This window comes from Chlorocebus sabaeus, chromosome 2 (genome assembly GCF_047675955.1).
Source record: "Chlorocebus sabaeus isolate Y175 chromosome 2, mChlSab1.0.hap1, whole genome shotgun sequence".
In the NCBI taxonomy this organism is placed as follows: domain Eukaryota; kingdom Metazoa; phylum Chordata; class Mammalia; order Primates; family Cercopithecidae; genus Chlorocebus; species Chlorocebus sabaeus.
The window spans coordinates 98,126,028-98,143,652 of NC_132905.1; the positions used below are offsets into that span (position 1 = coordinate 98,126,028).

Consider the following 17,625-nt stretch of genomic DNA (forward strand, 5'->3'; position numbering starts at 1 on the left):
GGGTGAGTCTTACATATCCCACCATGCAGGACTTCTGAGGGGGGCTTCGGGGACCAGCAGGGAGGTGAGACTCAGGCACTAACCCACAGAGGGCATGGCCTTGGACGCGCAGTGGTGACAGCAGCCTCCAAGTGTCCCCTGGGCCCCAGGCATGAGGGGTAGAAGCCTCTGGGGCTCCTGCATCTTTCCTGCCCGTCCCCTGGTGAAGGAAAATCACCTCCAATGGGAAAAGCTGGAGCGAGACTCCCTCTCCCTGCAAGGATGTCGCCATCCTGCCCGTGAGGTCCCTGGGCCCAGGGCACCTCCTGGGACACCTGAGTGGTGATGCACCACCCTCAGTCCTGGGGCTTAGGACCTCTGGATGCCCCCGCAGCTCTGTCCTGGAGTCACTTCACAGTCATCGCAAATGGGCACCACACCCCGCTTTCCAACGCCCCAAATTTCCACACGCAAGCAGCTCCTTGTCCCTGCCAGTCAATGCCCGGTGATGACAACTGTTCTTTTACAAATACCACACATCTTCTAATGCTTTCATGTTAAAAGCAGGAGTGGATTCACTTAAAGGCCCAGGTAGGGACTTTTTTCATAGAAAATCAATTTCTTGTGACACGTACTAGAACCTCATTGTAACCATGAGCCCTCACTCCCCATTTTGTTGTAAGTCTGGGTCTGAGAAGTGCAGGCCTCACACAGCTGTCAGTGCCAAGTGACCAGGGCTGTAACAGGTGCTGGCTGCCCCCAGGAATGTCAGGGACTCTGGGAAGGAAGAAGGAGGGGCGTTTGCCCATAGCCCCGGGGTAGACACTGTGTCCCCAGGGCCAGGCCAGGCCGTCTACTCCATCTCCCTGGGGCAGGTGCACCCTGGGTCACCTGGTAGTGTCCTTTCCAGTCCTCCTGGAGACAGTCAGCAGCTGATTCATTCCAGGCACTGGCACGGTGCTGGGGCGTGTCAGGACCCAGGGCCACACCCCTCAGCACCGGCCCACCCTGTCTCCTGCGCCCTTGGGACTGTTGAGCTCCGAGGAGCCTGGTGCTGGGGTCAGATGTCTTCATCAGGACCCTGGGGACCCTCATGGTTGAGTGGGGTGGGGCTGCTGAGAGCAGTGGAGGACGGGGGGGCCACCCCTCACTTTGGGGATCACTGCTGCAGTGAGAAGGGGGACCATGGTCACCAGGTGATGCCCTCTCAACTTCTGCTCAGGACTCTGGGGATCGTGTTGCCAGGCCTGCACCTACTGGACATGGGCATCTCCAGCCCTGCTGGGCTGTGCCCGGGGCTGTGTCTCACTGCAGAGCGAAGAGCCCGGGCAGCCTCTGCAGCTGGCCAAACACGGCCCTGGCACAGCCTTTCTTCTGGCAAACTCCACCAGCGCCTCTTCCAAAGGCGGCTCAGCTTTTCACCAGAACAGCCGAGGGCCACTGTTCCTCCCGGGGAATGTGGCAGAGGACAACAAAGCCCAGTGGGGCCTTCCAGGGGCTCCTTGGTGTGGACGGCTGCCTACACTTGTGGACACGCACATGTGTGGGTCCTGTGGCCTCCGGGCAGGAGGTAGGTTGGGAGCATCCAGGGCAGAAGAGCTCCTGGGACCGTGCCTCCTGCAAACAGCCTCGCGTGACCCCAGCAGCACAGAGGCCGTCCTGGAAGAGTGGACACCCAGAGTCTTCTTTTGAAACCAAACACCCTTCAGTCTCAGGGCCCCGCATCCCACGGGAAGACCCACAGTAGGTCTGGGGTACTGGGAAGAGCCTGGCGTTGAATCCCGAATGCTCTGGGTGGGAAGAGCCCATCACCAGTCCCTTTCTGTGGGTGACTGGCAGTGATGGTGGGGATTTGCCTTTGGTGTGGATGACGATTTTGAAAGGGCCTCATTCCAGGATCACAGCCAACGCCAGCAGGTTCTCCCTGGGATCCAGCAGTGGTCCCTCTGGGGGCGGACCCAAGTGCTCCCCTGCAGTCTGGGAGGCACCTGTGCGAGTCCATTCTCAAGCTGCCACCTGGCCTCTCATGGTGGCGTCTCACGGAAGCCCTATCCACTCTCTGGGCGGTGAGCTCCGGTCAAACATGGCCTTGGAAGGGAAGTGAAGAAGAGAGAGGAACATGAAGCACCCCTTTCCATTCTGCAGGCAGACATCCGTTTTCTCAGGACTCAGCTTGGTGGAAACAAAGGGTTTAGAGCTTCGGAAACAGCCACCTGCACAAGGGGCTTCGACTGGCTCTGGTAGGAACAGGCTGGCCGTGTTTTCAGCAAGCTGTGTTCCTGTGTCATCTGGACGGGCTGACCTGGCCTTGGAAGTGAGTTTCTGCAGTCAGCCATCAGCTCGCCAGGGTCCACAGGTGACACCACAGTGTGGTGGCTGTGCACACCCTGAGCCCACTGTCCCTGGGGAACCCCTGCTCATGGATGGCAAACGGGGCTCAGAGGGGATCCTGGTCCATGGAGGGGAGCCCAGATGGCCTGCCTGCGAAGCCAAACGCCCCTTGCAGCCAGAGGCACCTGCCAGGTAGGTGACTGTGTGTGGACATTTTTCCCAAATTGGACAGGAATCCACATCTATGTTGCTCCTGGGACTGAGGGGCACACCTCCACCGGGAGACAGGGAGCCGCCCGAGAGCTGCAGGAGTGGCTGCCGCAGAGAGAAGCCAGCAGTGCCTGGACCCGCTCTGGACATCCTGGTAGGGATGGGCGCAAGTGCCTGGACCCCCTCTGAACACCCCATGGGGGCTGGGTGCCACTGGCTGGACCTGATCTGGACACCCCGGTGGGGGCTGGGTGCCAGTGCCTGGACCTGCTCTGGACACCCCGGTGGGGGCTGGGCACCAGTGCCTGGACCTGCTCTGGACACCCCGGTGGGGGCTGGGCACCAGTGCCTGGACCTGCTCTGGACACCCTGGTGGGGGCTGGGCGCTGGGGAACACAGGGATCCAGCACTCATCTCTCTGCTTCTGTGCATGTTGGGAAAATCCCATTGCAGTGTGAGAAAGTGCACACCAGGATGCCATCCCATGCCAAGGGGAGGCTGCAGGAAGTGCCAGGCGTGCCATCGAGGGCTTCACTGCGTCTCTGGGAGCAACAGTTGTTCAAGGCAAAGGACTTTTGCCTTTTGAAAGTTTTTTGACAATCTGAAAGACAGCTGCCAGCCAAGCCTCCCTCAGGCACCCCAGAACCTGCTGCTTCCCATGGCAGACTCACCAGCGAGCTCTGGCTCCGGCCTCATAGCCCAGACACCTGGGGGACAAACGAAAATGGTCAGGGCAGCAGCGGTGGGGGGTGTCCCTAAAGCCCCTGGTGCTCCTTAGCTCTCAGCAGCCCCCTAAACGCCCTGCTTGGAAGTCTCCCCGAGGCTCCCAACTCCAGGCGGGGAAAGCACTCATAGATGAGGGGCTCCCCAGGCTGCACGGCTTTTGAGGAAGATCCTCTTAAAGGAGCAAGTGCCTGGGAAGCACTTAAAATGCTGCGACCTGGCTCTGAGGCACGTCTGTGGCCTGGCCAGCCAGCAGTGGCATCACGGCCACAGAAGATGTTTCTGGGATGACTGAGATTGGCCACAAATGGGAGAGCCGGGGCAGCCCACAGGAGCTGCCCCTACTCCGTGGCCACTGTGCCTGCACCCCATTGACTGCCACCCTTGGGGGGGTCTGGGACGAGTCCCCCCGTCCCCGTCATCAGGACCATCACCGCAGCCAACGTTCGGGGCTTCCTGTGCTACTGCGTTCTGCTGCTGTGTCTTACGTGGCTGAAACACAGACCTCCGGGCTCTGTCGTGGAGCTGGTCGGAGTCACAGACCCATAGCGCAGGTGTGCTCGAGGCAGCCTCAGCGGCTTCCCCGGAAATGACCGCCGCCTGGCCTCTACATGCAGAAGCCGCCCTCCCCGCCCAACCTGCAGGGCGGACTCCGCAGCGCCCTTTGGGCTTGGCAGTGTCAGGAACGTCAGAGATGCTGGGTTTCAAAACCACTCCGTGGGAGAGCTCGGGTTGCTAAGGCTCATGAGTGCTGATGCTACCACAACAGTTTCAAGCTAAATCAGTATCAGTGAGGGAAGTTAAAGCAGGCAAACGTTCACACCAACAGAACAAACATTAACATCCACAATATGGGGCTGTCTCTACCTGCATAGCTGCGGCGGAGCCATCGGTCCCTGCACACCCAGCCTATGGCCACCGCCACAGCCACAAGCAGGCACAGGACAGCCAGGACGCTCCACGTGACCTTGGTCTTCTCGTGGGTACTGACTGGATTCTCTGTGATCTTGTCTCTCTCTCCGATGTTGTTTCCTATAAGAAAGAGGTAAATAACCCAACTTAAAGGATCTTAGAGGAAAGGGGTCTTTTTTTTCATCCTTGAGTAGAAAGTATTGCAGGGAAGTATTTATTCCAGAGAACTTTCCTGACGTTATTTTGAGGTTTTAAAAACACCAGGCTGATGAGAGGAGGGTTTTCTCCTGCAGAGGGGCTTCATTTCCTGCAGGGATCTTGTTCCTCCAGTCCTATGTGGGAGAGGCGATAACCCTAACCACAGTCAGGGGACCACAGGGCTGGGTGTGACGGGAAGCACAGGTTCTTACTGGATTTTTAAGAATCAAGGTGAGGCCAGGCACAGTGGCTCACGCCTGTAATCCCAGCACTTTGGGAGGCCAAGGCGGGCGGATCACCTGAGGTCAGGAGTTTGAGACACGCCTGGCCGACATGGAGAAACCCTATCTCTACTAAAAATACAAAATTAGCCAGGCATGGTGGCGCATGCCTGTAGTCCCAGCTACTCTGGAGGCTGAGGCAGGAGAATCGCTTGAACCCGGGAGGTGGAGGTTGCCATGAGCCAAGATCGGGCCACTGCACTCCAGCCTGGGCGATAAGAGCGAAACTCCCATCTCAAAAAAAAAAAGAAAGAAAAAATCAAGGTGAAAGTCACATAACATAAAATTAACCATTTCATTTTATTTATCTAGGTTTTGAGACAGGATCTTGCTCTGTTGCCCAGGCTGAAGTGCAGTGGTGTGATCATAAGTCACTGCAGCCTCAACCTCCTGGGCTCAGTCAGTCCTCCCACCTCGGCCTCCCAAGTAGCTAGGACTACAGGCGTGCACCACCAGGCCTGGCTAATTTTTTTTTTTTTTTTCTGTAGAGATGAGTTCTCACTATATTGCCCTGGTTGGTCTCAGGGCTCAAGTGATCCTCTTGCCTCAGCCTCCTAAGTAGCTGTAACTACAGGTGTGCACCACCGTGCCCAGCCAAAATGAGCCACGTTAAGCTTTTTTTTTTTAGAGTCTTGCTCTGTCGCCCAGTCTGAAGTGCAGTGGCGCGGTCTTGGCTCACTGCAGCCTACGCCTCCCAGGTTCCAGCGATTTTCCTGTCTCAGCCCCCCGGGTAGCTGGGATTACAGGCACACGCCACCACATCTGGCTAATTTTTGTATTTTTATTAGAGACAGGGTTTCGCCATGCTGTCTAGGCTGGTCTCAAACTCCTGACCTCAGATGGTCCACCCACCTCGGCCTCTCAAAGTGCTGGGATTAAGTGTGAGCCACTGCGCCCGGTCCAAAATGAACCATTTTAAAGTGAACAATTCAGGGCGCCAGTCCAGGCCGGGCACGGTGGCTCAAGCCTGTAATCCCAGCACTTTGGGAGGCCGAGACGGGCGGATCATGAGGTCAGGAGATCAAGACCATCCTGGCTAACATGGTGAAACCCCGTCTCTACTAAAAAATACAAAAAAAAACTAGCCGGATGAGGTGGCGGGCGCCTGTAGTCCCAGCTACTCGGGAGGCTGAGGCAGGAGAATGGCGTGAACCCGGGAGGTGGAGCTTGCAGTGAGCTGAGATCCGGCCACTGCACTCCAGCCCAGGCAACAGAGCAAGACTCCGTCTCAAAAAACAAAAACAAAAACAAAAACAGGGTGCCAGTGCAATCGTAACTGCTACCTAATTCCAGAGCCTGTAACCCTCGAAAGGAAACCGTGTCCATGAGCAGTCACTCCTGCCTCTTTCCCGTCCTCTGCTATCCTTCTGGGCAGTTCATTGGCGAGAATGTCCATTTCACGGACACGTGAGCCCCTGTGCCAGCAGCAAGAAGGACCAGATCCAAATGGGGGGGTCCCAGAACAGCCGGGGCCTCTAATTTTCGTCTTAAATTTTTTTTTTTTTCATTTAGTGCTTTATAGCACTCCCTTAAAATTTCACTTTTAAAACTCTAGTTTGGGTGTGGTGGCTCACACCTGTAATCCCAGCACTTTGAGAGGCTTAGGCAGGAGCCTCGCTCGTGTCCAGCAGTTTGAATCCAGCCTGGGCAACAGAGTGAGGCCCCATCGCTACAAATAATCAAACATCAGCCAGGCGAGGTGGCATGTGCCTGTAGTCCCAGATACCCAGGAGGCTGAGGCAGGAGAATTACTGTTGTCCTTCCCCTGGAAGCCTCTAGTTTGCTTTCTGTCTCAGTGGCTCACCCTATTCTGGACACTTTGCATAAACAGAGTCCCACAGGCTTGTCCTCAGGTATCTGGCTCTGTCACTCGCATAATGGCCTTGAGGTTCTCCATGCCACAGCGTGCACCAGGACAGCTGCTTCCTTCCTTTTTCAGGCTAATTCTCCCCTGCACGCATGGATCACTTATGGTGCATCGGTCCACCCACGAGGAACACTTGGGTGGTTCCTGCCTTCTGGCTGCCATGAACATTCACAGACAAGCATTTGTTTGAGTCCCTGTTTTGCATCCTCTTGGCGATAACCCTAGGAGAGAACTGCTGGGTCCTACAGTGTTTCCACGCTTAGCTTTTCGAGGAACTGCCACACCGTTCCCCACGGCAGCTGCACCCTTCTGCTCTTCCACCGTGATGCACAAAGGCACCAATGCCTCTGTCTCTATGTGCAATGACTTTGCCCCTCCGAGAGCCGTCCGCACTGGCCAACAAGCAGCAGCATCCCCCGGGAGAGTGTTCTGAATGCCTGGCACGTCTCCAAACACACCTGGAGAAACTACCTGGACGGTGCTCAACCTTGAACCTCTGAAGCTTTTAGACACTGTCCTGATGCCAGGTGCCAGCCCAGAGCTTCAGGTCCAATGTGTCTGGGCATGGGGGCTTTCATAGGCTGCTCAGATGACCCCACTGTGTAGCCGGCGTTGAGACGACGGGTCTGGGAGAAGCTTCTGCTGCCACCTGGGCTGCTCTGCGGGGAGTGTGCTGGCTGGAAGGCAGCGATCGGAGGCCGCTTTGGGAGCAGCCCCTCATCCTGCAGCTCACAGACTCTGAATGTTAAAGTCACAAGGGCTGAGCCCTGATTTCAAGGAGAATGTCCGGCTCTGCCGGGATCCTGGCGGCCAGGCTGGGCTTCGAGGGTGTGCACCTGTGCAGGCTTCTGGGGTTGGGTTCAGAAAGGCCGGCAGGAGGTGCAATGCTTGTGGTCACTGTCTGGAATTCTTAATGCTTCCAAAACAAGGAGCCCTGCGTCCTTGCTCTGTACGGGACCACACGGTGAGTCCTGCTGGCAGCTGCTTTCCTGTAGCCAGCAGGGCCCCAGGACCCCTCCTCGATCATCTCCTGCCTCCACCTTCTGCCTCTCATCCTGACACAGGAGATGGGGACACAAATGGGGAGGGCCTGTGGCCTCTAGGAAGGAGTCCCCGCAGAGGAACCCCTTCCACAGGGCACCCCTTCCACAGGGAGGAACTGGGCACCCTTTCCCCAGGGAGGGGCTGGGTCAGCAGTCACGCCCAGTGGGATTCCCGTGTGTGGGGGCTTCAGTCTTCTCAGGGGACACATGCCCAAGAGGCAGGGAGCTTGGGTGGGGGCTGCACGGGTGTGGCCTTCCGTCCTGGGCTGCGGCTGCCTAGTCCTGCGGCCTCTGAAGCGTTCCCCAGCCTCAGAGTTCGGCCCTCATCTGTAAAGCAGGTTTAACAAAACTGACTCCAGGTGAAGAAAATGGAGCAACGTGCTCCGGGCACGGTGCCCATTCCTGTTCCCGGAGACCGCGGTGGTTCTCACTGTGTGGCGTGTGCCTCCCGCCTCCTCTCCCTTCCAACCACCTTTCGGGTGCTGAGCCGGGTCGAAGGAACGTTTTGTCTCCTGCCTCAGAGGCTCTCCGAAGCCAGCCCTGGCCCCACTGTCTTGGGCTGGGCTCAGCTCAGCACGCAGGCACCGGGACCTTACCTGTTTGGCTGCCGACAGTCAGGTTCTGCCGCAGAAGCACATTCTCTATGCAGCAGCCAATGTTCACGTTGGGGGTCCTCGCGATCCTCAGCACACTGACCACGTCGTACAAGCCCCGCGTGTTCAAGAAGACAGTGTCATTCTGCAGAGCCTGGTCCAGCAGGCTGTTGTCCGTCTTGTTGATCCAGTACACGTTGGGCCTGGGGTAGCCGTTTATGGATGTACAGGTGAAGGTGAGCTCATCCTGGGAGGGGCTGTGGGGGGTGCTGACAACAGGCACGCTGAAGTTTGCTGCAGGGGAGGGAAACAGGTCGTGAGAAATGCCAGGCCCTGCTGGTCAAGAAACAGACGGTACACAGTGCCAAGGCTGGGTCAGAGGGGAGGCGGCCCATTGTGCCCCAACATGGGTGACAGGCCAGGACCAGGGCTGTGGTCTGAGCAGCAGGCTCGGCCCGCTGCTGCCCAAGAGTCATCCCCCAAGCCAGTACCAGTAGCCAGGGACCGCTGAGCCTGGCAGGGAGTGACTGGCACCCACAGACCCCCCACTCCACAGCCGCTGGCTGTGCCAGGACCCCCTCATTTGCATCTGGTCTTTCTCGCTGCTGATGCAGGGGCTTGCAGTCCAACTGAAATGGACACGGCTGTTCTCCCCGATGAACTGCCCAGAGCTCCTTGGTTGCCTCTAATTTTTCTCTTAAATTTCGTTCTCATTTAGTGCTTTATAGCACTCCCTTCAAATTTCACTTTTAAAACTCTAGTTTGGGCGTGGTGGCTCATGTTTGTAATCCCAGCACTTTAGGAGGGTGAGGCAGGAGGATCACTTGTGTCCAGGAATTTGAGACCAGCCTGGGCAACATAGTGAGACCCCATTTCTACAAATAATCGAAAATTAGCCAGGCGACGTGGCGTGTGCCTGTAGTCCCAGATACTCAGGAGGCAGAGGCAGGAGAATTGCTTGAGCTCAGGAAGTCAAGGCTGCAGCATGATCGTGCTACTGCACTCCAGCCTGGGCAACAGTGAGACCCTGTCTCAGAAAACAAACTAACTGGCCAGGCGCCGTGGTTCATGTCTGTAATCCCAGCACTTTGGGAGGCCGAGGCAGGCAGATCATGAGGCCAGGAGTTTGAGCCAGCTTGGCCAACATGGTGAAACCCTGTCTCTACTAAAAATACAAAAATTAGCTGGGTGTGGTGGCAGGCGCCTGTAGTCCCAGCTACTCAGGAGGCTGTGGAGGAGAATTGCTTGAACCCAGGAGGCGGAGGTTGCGGTGAGCCAAGATGGCGCCACTGCACTCCAGCCTGGGTGACAGAGCAAGACTCCGTCTCTAAATAAATAAATAAATAAATAAAAATTAAAAACAAAAACTAACTCAGAAGAGGCAATGACAGCCAGGGTAGGAGCTCTCCCGGGAAACCAAGCAGCCGCAGGTCACGCACTAAGGATTTTTCAGCTGTTTAGTTTCCCTCGAAGTTAGACAGAAGCCATTAACACAGAGGAGAATTTTCTTCCCTGGACAGTGAATGAACCAGGGAGGGGATTTCATGAATACTTTTCCACCATGCAAAGCTGGGACGGACCCAGCTCTCTCCGCCTGGACCGTCTTACCTGCCACATGCAGTGTGACCACAATGCTCAGCACCTCCTGGAATCCCAGGGATTGGCTCAACACCAGGCAGTGAAACTTCTGCTCATCCTGGGGGGTGACGTTGAACAAGCGCAGGGAGAAGTCGCCCTGCCGCATGCCGGCCGGTGACATCAGGGCCCGGTTCCGGTAGTGGCTGTCCACGTTGTCCAAGGAGCTGTTCTGCGGGATGTGATAAGTCACCACGGTTTTCGACTCTCTGGTTTGCCAGTATACGTAAACGTCATTTAAATCAAAACGGCTTCCTTCGGGGCAAGCGCAGCTGAGCTCCACGTCGCTGCCCACCATCGCTCTGACTTCCTTCTCCTGAGTATCTGCAATGACCCAACAGGTGTAAAATCTGTTTTCTGAGGCTGATGCCCAGGCCATGAAGCTACTCTACGAGGCAGGCTTTGGGTTTCAAGCCTCAAACACCAACTGTGGCTCAGAATTTATTAACAAGGCACGTGTAGGAATGCAGTCAAACTTGAAAAACGCGGACATTTCATGGTGAGGTCCGTGTCAGTCTTTGGCTTTGATGACACACTCCCGTTATGTAAGGAGCTGCCATGGGGAGCAGCGACTGGATGCGGCCTGGGCGCTCAGTGTTATTTGTGTTACTCAGCACTATTTTTACTACTTCTTGGGAGTCTATAATTAATGTAAAATAAAAAGCTCTTTAAAAATCAGGCATTTAAGGGAAAACAATTTCTCAGCAATTACATTATCACGCTGCTCACTCTTGCATCAGGAAAGGTCTCATAAATGTAACAGACACAGGGTGGCTTTACTGTTTGTGCAACCGCGTAAATGCCTGTGGGAAAATCTTCTCTTTTTGAGACGGAATTTTGCTCTTGTTGCCCAGGCTGGAGTGCAATGGCACGATTTTGGCTCACTGCAACCCCCAACTCTGGGGTTCAAGCGATTCTCCTGCCTCAGCCTCCCAAGTAGCTGGGATTACAGGTGCCCGCCACCACGCCCAGCTAACTTTTTGTATTTTTAGTAGAGATGGGGCTTCACTATGTTGGCCAGGCTGGTCTCGAACTCCTGACCTCAGGCAATCCACCTGCCTCGGCCTCCCAAGGTGCTGGGATTATAGGAGTGAGCCACTGCGCCCAGCACCTGCAGGGAAATCTGTGTGTGTCCCCTGCCCCCAAAGCCCTCCGGGCTGGAAGGCCCGGCAAGGTTTCGGGTTTGTGCTGCGGTGCCTTGTCCCTATTCCTGGCTCTTCCAGAGGCTGGTGGCCCTTAGGGCTCAGCAGGGCTGCTGCCTGGGACACGGAGACCAGGGGACCCAGGAAGCCCTGGCTCAGAGGAACTGCATTCTGCCCGCAACGAACACGAAATCAAAAAAGAACTCCGGAGTTTGCAGAAGTGTTTCTCTTTAAGGAAACGCTTCTATCCTGTGCAGCAACCTAGGTTTAGGGCCCACTTTTCTCCAAAGGGCCACTTGAGAAGCAAGAAGGAGCCTGGTGAGGCTGCTCCCAGCGCCCTGTAGCCGGCAGTCCACGCAGTCGGACAGCCTATCTCTGAGCTGGGCGCTCACACCCATGGCAAAGCACCCCCTGAACTTACCGGCTCGAAGGCTGCTGAAGAGCAGGAGGAGCAATCCAGGACTGGAAAAAACAACCAGAAAGGCAGGTGAGGCGGGGCCGCCGGTGAGTTACCTACATCTTCCAAACAGGAGCAAGCTGGTTCCAACGGGCAGGAGGCAGTTACGCCCATCACAGAAATGTGAAGGCAGAGCCAGGAGCCTGCCTGCCTCTGCTCTCCATGGGAATTCGGGGTCCGGGGCCAGGACCACCACCCCTCGGCTGAAGGCAGAGCCAGGAGCCTGCCTGCCTCTGCTCTCCATGGGAATTCGGGATCCGGGGCCAGGACGACCATCCCCCTGCCCAGCACAGCAAGTCTGAGGGGCTGGCAGCCTCTCGCCACTCTCTAGTTCTTGTGGTAACAAATCCCCGGAAACACAATGATGCCGGCGTGAGGATGAAGGGGAGCAAGGGACGACACCGAAACTGGTCTAACCTTCCTGGGGACAGATGCCAAGAAATTATAGGAAATCAGAGAGGAAAAAAAAAAAAAAAAGGCTTTCAGGGCACATATAGCAGGAGCGTCACTTAAAATGCTGGGGAGACTAAGAACATCGGGCATGCCTGTGACAGGGTCAGGTGAGTGAGGGGACAGCCCTGTGGGGAACGCGGATCATTTTGAAACCAAACCTGAGCTCCTCCTGTTTCAGATCCTGCTGCGGCTGGTGCCCCTGCCTTGGGCAGCAAATTCCCCTCAAGACTCCAGTGCTCCTGGCCATCTTGGGTCTGGGAGCCTTTGCACCGTGCACACCATAGGCTCACCACCCCCACCTGCCAGCCCCCAGGATGCCTTCCCCAGGTGGAGGCCCTTAGTGGTTGGGTCCACTTTGGTAGCCGTGCTTACCCCAGCCCCCAAAACCATCAGTTTCTGTGACCAGTTCCCCACAAAGTGGGAGTCCTGGGAGCAGGGATATCTCCTTCTCTGATGTCCCTGCACCTCCAAGGTCTGGGAGATGCTCATCCCTCTTCTCTGTGACCTCTGCCTGGGAAATCTTGGGGGCTTTATAAGCCAAAGGCTAGTCTCGTGGGAACCCTCAGTGGGCTGTCCCTGAGCCCTGGGGCCACAGAAACCCCTGCCCCACCCACGATGACCGTCATCTGAGTCCGCATGGAGGTGTGCCTGTGCCAAGTGAGCACACATGCACCAAAGCCAGCCTCAGGTCACCAGGGGCTCTTGAAGCCTGCAGGCGGCCCTTCCTCTCTCTCCCTCTCCTCCTGTTGGGGCCACTATTCTGGCTTGCAAGATGGCTGTGATGGCCTCCAGCAAGCCCCCTGAATCCACCTGGACCTCCCTGCCTCCAGCCTCAGCCCCTTCAGTCATCTCCCCAGAGCCACCATCTAAAAGACAGCTGTGAGAACCCCTCCGTGCCCCACAGGGCCTACGTTCATCACCGGCGCACAAGGCCCGTCCTGTCTACAGAGGCCTCCTCAGGACACCTGGGGGCTTCCTGGGCCGGGGTGTGCCTGCTCCAGGCTCCTTCTGGCTTGTCCCCTCCCTGGGTGCCGCCTACCCAGCGGCCTCTGTGTCCTCTCCTTGGACCCTCAGCACCCCTGCATCTAACCTACCCCCCACCCCGAGTTTTCATCAAGACCCAGCACAGACAGGGTAGCCTACTTGAAGGTGTGGGTGGCGGAGGGCTAAGACATTTGGGAGGGCTATGACATTCCGGGGCTTTTAAATTCCTTATCTGTAGGGCAGGATCATAACTGCATACATTTCTAACGGTGAGGGGTACTGGGGAGTGGGACACCGGTGTGGCCAGGCTCCGGGCTGTACGGGAGGCATCCCTGAGGTCAGGGGCCTCACAGGTTCACCCAGGGGAGCACGGGCTGCAGACCCTACAACGTGGGTTGCCAAGAGCATATTTTCGCAAAAATTGAGGAGGAAGCTGTCACTCCTGGTTCAGGCAGCCCTGCTTTCCTCAGTGCAGATCGGCTGCCGGGCTGCGGGGAATCCCACGTGTGTGGGGGAGGGCGTGTCGCCAGACCGTGGGCACCGGCAGGCCTTGGAGAGAGCTCGGCCGATCACCTCCCTCCTTCTCCCTTCTAGGAAATCAGCGGTGCCAGGGAGTGGAAGGGGCAGCGCCCGTACCCAGGCGTGCAGGGTGTGCCCGCCTTCCCTCCATAGTCTCAGCGTTCGCGCTCCCCCTTCCCCGGCAGGGACCCCGCCCCCAAGACCGCCCCCGCCCGGCTGCGCGTAGTCCAGTGGATGCCGGTGCCAGGCCCCGCCGCCCGCTGCCGTCCACGCCCCGCCAGCAGCCCCGGCGCCTCCGCCGCCCGCTCCTCGGACCCGCACTGCCCGCCCGGCGCCTCCAGGCGAGCCCCGCAGGCCCCGCGTCCGAGCCGAGCCACCCCGCCCCTCACCGCTGCGCCTCCGCTCCTTCCCGGGCTCACCTGCCCAGCCGCATGGTGCGGGCGGAGACCTCTGGCCGCGGAGACCTCGGGGCGCAGAGAACTTGGGGCGCGGGAGACCTCGGAGGGGAGCAACCTCGGGGCGCGGGAGATCGGCTTTAACTGCGCTCCCGCCGCGCCCGAGACTCTGAGCGCCCAGCGCGCGGCGGGCGGGAGGCAGCCGTGTCCCCGCCCCGTCCCCGCCCCGCCCCCGGCCTGGTTCCTCTGGCGATCGAGACCGCCCCGGGACGCAGGAGGAGGGGCGCGGCGGCTCCGGAAAGTTCAGCTCTGCCCAGGCGAGTGTGCCTGTGGGCCGGAGGAGGGACAGAGGCAGGTCGGCCTGTCTGCCTGGACGCGGACCTGGGCGCCGTAGGTGCCCCGGGAAGCGCAGGGGTGGGGGGTACCCGGGAGGAAGGTGGCCAGGGGTGCTGCGGGGGCCGGTGGCGGGGGAGGGGACCGTGGGAGGCAAGGGCCGTTCCCCGCGCGGCAGCAGATTGCGCGGGTCCTGCGGCCCTCCCGAAGGAGGAGTCTGGGGACCCAGGCCCCCACGCTGGGAGAGCGCCGGGCCCCTGGCCTGCTCCGCTCGGATGATCTCCAGGACTTAGGCGAGTGAGCTCAGCGACTGCTGAGGAATGAATGATTGAAGGAATGAATGCATGAATGGAAGAAGGGAGGGAAAGTGGGCGGGCTCTACCCTCTGGGCTAGCCCTAGCCCTCCCTGACCTGGCCTAGCTCCCCTAGCCTTCGAGGGGTCTGAAGGGCACTGGCGCAGCCTATTGCGTAACACTGGCCCTGAGGAGTCCCCGCCGAGAAACTGAGGCAGCCTTGCGGCCCAGGCCTGGTCAGCCTTGGCAGAGGCGTCTGACCTGGAGTCTGGGGCAGCTGGTCTGGGAAAGGCTGCGCCACGCAACCGAGGGTTGGACCCAGGGCCTCTGCTCCCTTCCCACCGCGCCCAGCCCACCCCGCCCTCCCTCCCTGATCCCCGCAAGCCAGGTGGGGCCCAGAGGGGACGTCACTCCCTTTCTGCAGAGGCAGCCCCGGAAGGGCCTAGGTGAGGCTGCTGGACAGGGCAGCGGGGCACCCTCCTCCCGGAGCCCCCGCTTCTGGTCTGAGGCTCGGATCCCCACTGCCTCCTGCGCGCGGAGGAGGTGAGAAGCGCCCGGAGACGGGGGCCACAGACGGCACCCCGCAGGCTGCCATTCCTTCAACCGAGATGTAGAGAACGCCGTGGACAAAAGCTTTTAAAAAAATTCTGAAACCTCTGCCCGTGGAAGTCAACATTTTTGCGGAGCAGAGAGCCCAGGCACAAAATAAGAAGGCGGAAGAGACGGACTGGGGGGGTAGGGGGACTGCGGCGGGGAAGAGCAGGGAGGGCGGCGGGAGGGCAGGTGGTGCGGCGGCGAGGGCGCAGGAAGCCCTGAAGCCGGGCGGCTTCCCCCTCCCAGGTCAAGCTGAGAGATGGGGGTTGGGGGGATTTAAAATCGTGCGCCTGGCAGGGGCGGGACGGGGGCCACCTGCCCTCCGGCGGGAAGAGCTGGGCAGGGCCCGCGGCGCGCAGGGTGGAGGCACCGACTTTCAGCACACGGGTGAGGTGGGGCGCGTAATCCCATCTGAGCCGGACTCTTTAGGACGAGTCCCGTCCCTGGAGCCAGAAAACCCGGTCCAGCGCCTGCGTGGACGTGCGCTTCCCGGAACGCGCTCAGGGACGCCTGCTAGGACCGGCGAGGCTGGAGGGGTCGCGATGTTGGGGGCTGAGGTTCCTCTCCCCCGGGCGGGCGGCTGCTGGTAGGGACCGCATCGCCCGGCAGGTGAGGAGGGCGCAGGTGAGCCGGGCGGGCGGGCTGCGGGCAGCGCCACCTCCTTCCGGAGGCCCTCCCTGGTTGACCGGCCGGGCTCCGTGCGCCTCTGGACCTGCGGCTGAGCTCCGGGGCGGCGCCGCGCTGATTAGCTGACGCCGGGCCAAGCGCTGCACCCCCGGGCCAGACGCACCTGAATCCCGCCGGATTGCGGGGAGGGGAACGGCCCCCGGATACCGCGTGGAGGCTGTGGGAGGATGGGAATGGGTCCTGGAGAAGCAGAGCTTCCCAAATTAAGGTCTCCCAAGAGCGCGGCCGGTCATCCGCGGCGGCGAAGGGTAGGTGCCCCGTCGGTGGGTCCAGACCCCGCAGCCCCCCAGTGCCGCCCGGGGACGGTGGGAGAGGGGCCGACAACGCAGGGCCCGCCGTGCTGTGGCCGAGAGGGCAGGTCCAGGCTCTGCTTCCCGGGCAGACGCCAGAGACCCCAGCAAGCCAAGTGCTGCGGGCAGGTCCCCCGAGAGAGGGGACTCCGCGTGGAGGGCACAGCCAGGCAGGGGGCAGGAATGCATCTGGGCCAGAAGGGGTGGCCGCGGGGGAGGGCGCCAGGACCAGCCCAGGAACCTTGGAGACAAAGGGAGACAACGGTAAGCGGTGGCTGGTTCAGATCCCAGCCCCGGAGCTGTGTGACCTCAGCAAGTTCCTTAGCCCCTTGGTGCCCGCATCCCCTGACCTGTAACATATACGTGAATGCGGGGTGGTTGTGAGTGAACACACACAGCACACGGGCACATGGGTCACGACACTCAGAGGAGTTTGGATGAAGAAACAGAAGAACCCTTGGGAAGTTTCCTGTAGTCAAAGGAAGGTTTTCATTTTCCCCCTCAACCGTGACTGTTTCTTGGACCGGCAGGATACGCTTTGGGCGTTCTAGGGGTGTGGAGAGAAGGCCCCTTGACAGTGTCCAGGGCCAACTGGGAACCAAGCAGGAATCGTATTTGTGCAGCCTGGGGTTTGAGGCTCCGGGTACAAGTCATAGTGCTTAAGCAGGAAGCAGCTGCCCGATGCCCCTAGCCCCAGGCCGAGGGGATCTTCTGATCTCTGCCTTGATGCACCTCCAGGCCCCGGTCCCTTTGGGGTCTGGCACAGCAACCTGCGTTTGACAGCATGGGCATCGGCTGATGCTGAGAGCTCCACTCTTGGTCCGAGGAAGATCTTTTCTCTTCGGGTGTACAGTCATATGTTCATACGTTTGATACAGTCATATGTATCAAAAGGATACATTCCTTCTGAGAAATGCGTCCTTAGGTGATTTTGTCCTTGTGTGAACACAGAGTGCACACACCGACTCTGGTGTCACAGCCTGCTGCTCCCGGGCCACAAGCCTACATGGCAGGTGACTGCGCTGAACAGCGTAGGCAGCTGTGACTCACTGGTATTTGTCTATCTAAAGCCATCTAAACATAGAACAGGTGCAGTAAAAATACTGCATTGTGATATGGGAGCACTGTGGCATTGCTTGTTGACCAAAGGTTGTTATGTGGTGCATGACAGTAGGTTCGTTTCCTGTGGGCGCTGGGAGCTAATGACCTCACACTTGATGGCTCAAAACAACCGCAATCTATTCTCTCTCAGCCCTGGAGGGTGGAAGCCTGCCTGGTGGAGGCGCTAGGGGAGCATCCGACCTGCCTATCCCAGATGCCAGCTCCGGGTGGCCCAGGCATCCCTGTGCTTTGCTCCAGTCTCTGCCTCAGTGGCCATGTGGCTTCTCCTCTGTGTAGTCAAGCCTCACTTTGCCCCTCTCTTATGAGGACCTTTGGGATGACAGGTAGAACCCACCTGGATGATCCAGGGAGGCCTCCCACCTCAATTTAATTCCATCAGCAAAGTCCTTCCTTTGCCACATGAGGTAACATTCACAGTATCTGGGAATGGGGGCATGGGCATCTTTTGGGGGTTATTGTTCGGCTGAGCACGGTGTAAAATTAAAATACCTGGAGGGCCAGGCACAGTGGCTCACATCTTCAATTCCAACACTTAGGGAGGCCAAGGTGGGAGGATCACTTGAGCCCAGGAGTTTGAGACCAGT

General features: G+C 58.8%; 1 protein-coding gene and 1 long non-coding RNA gene across 2 annotated transcripts; one reads left to right on the plus strand and one right to left on the minus strand.

The window, feature by feature from the left end:
* Positions 1-1,641: 1,641 nt before the first annotated feature.
* Positions 1,642-13,922, minus strand: ICOSLG (inducible T cell costimulator ligand). The gene is made up of 7 exons (XM_007969748.3): positions 13,747-13,922; positions 11,336-11,376; positions 9,746-10,096; positions 8,141-8,431; positions 4,111-4,275; positions 3,192-3,227; positions 1,642-2,067 (listed from the first exon to the last, which is right to left on the minus strand). Exons 1-7 carry the CDS (start codon positions 13,758-13,760, stop codon positions 2,057-2,059), a joined length of 909 nt encoding a protein of 302 aa, XP_007967939.2. The 5' UTR covers positions 13,761-13,922; the 3' UTR covers positions 1,642-2,056.
* LOC140710094 (uncharacterized) lies at positions 2,075-3,056 on the plus strand. The gene is made up of 3 exons (XR_012090966.1): positions 2,075-2,293; positions 2,543-2,674; positions 2,974-3,056. It is a non-coding gene; the product is annotated as an uncharacterized lncRNA (long non-coding RNA).
* Positions 13,923-17,625: the final 3,703 nt, after the last annotated feature.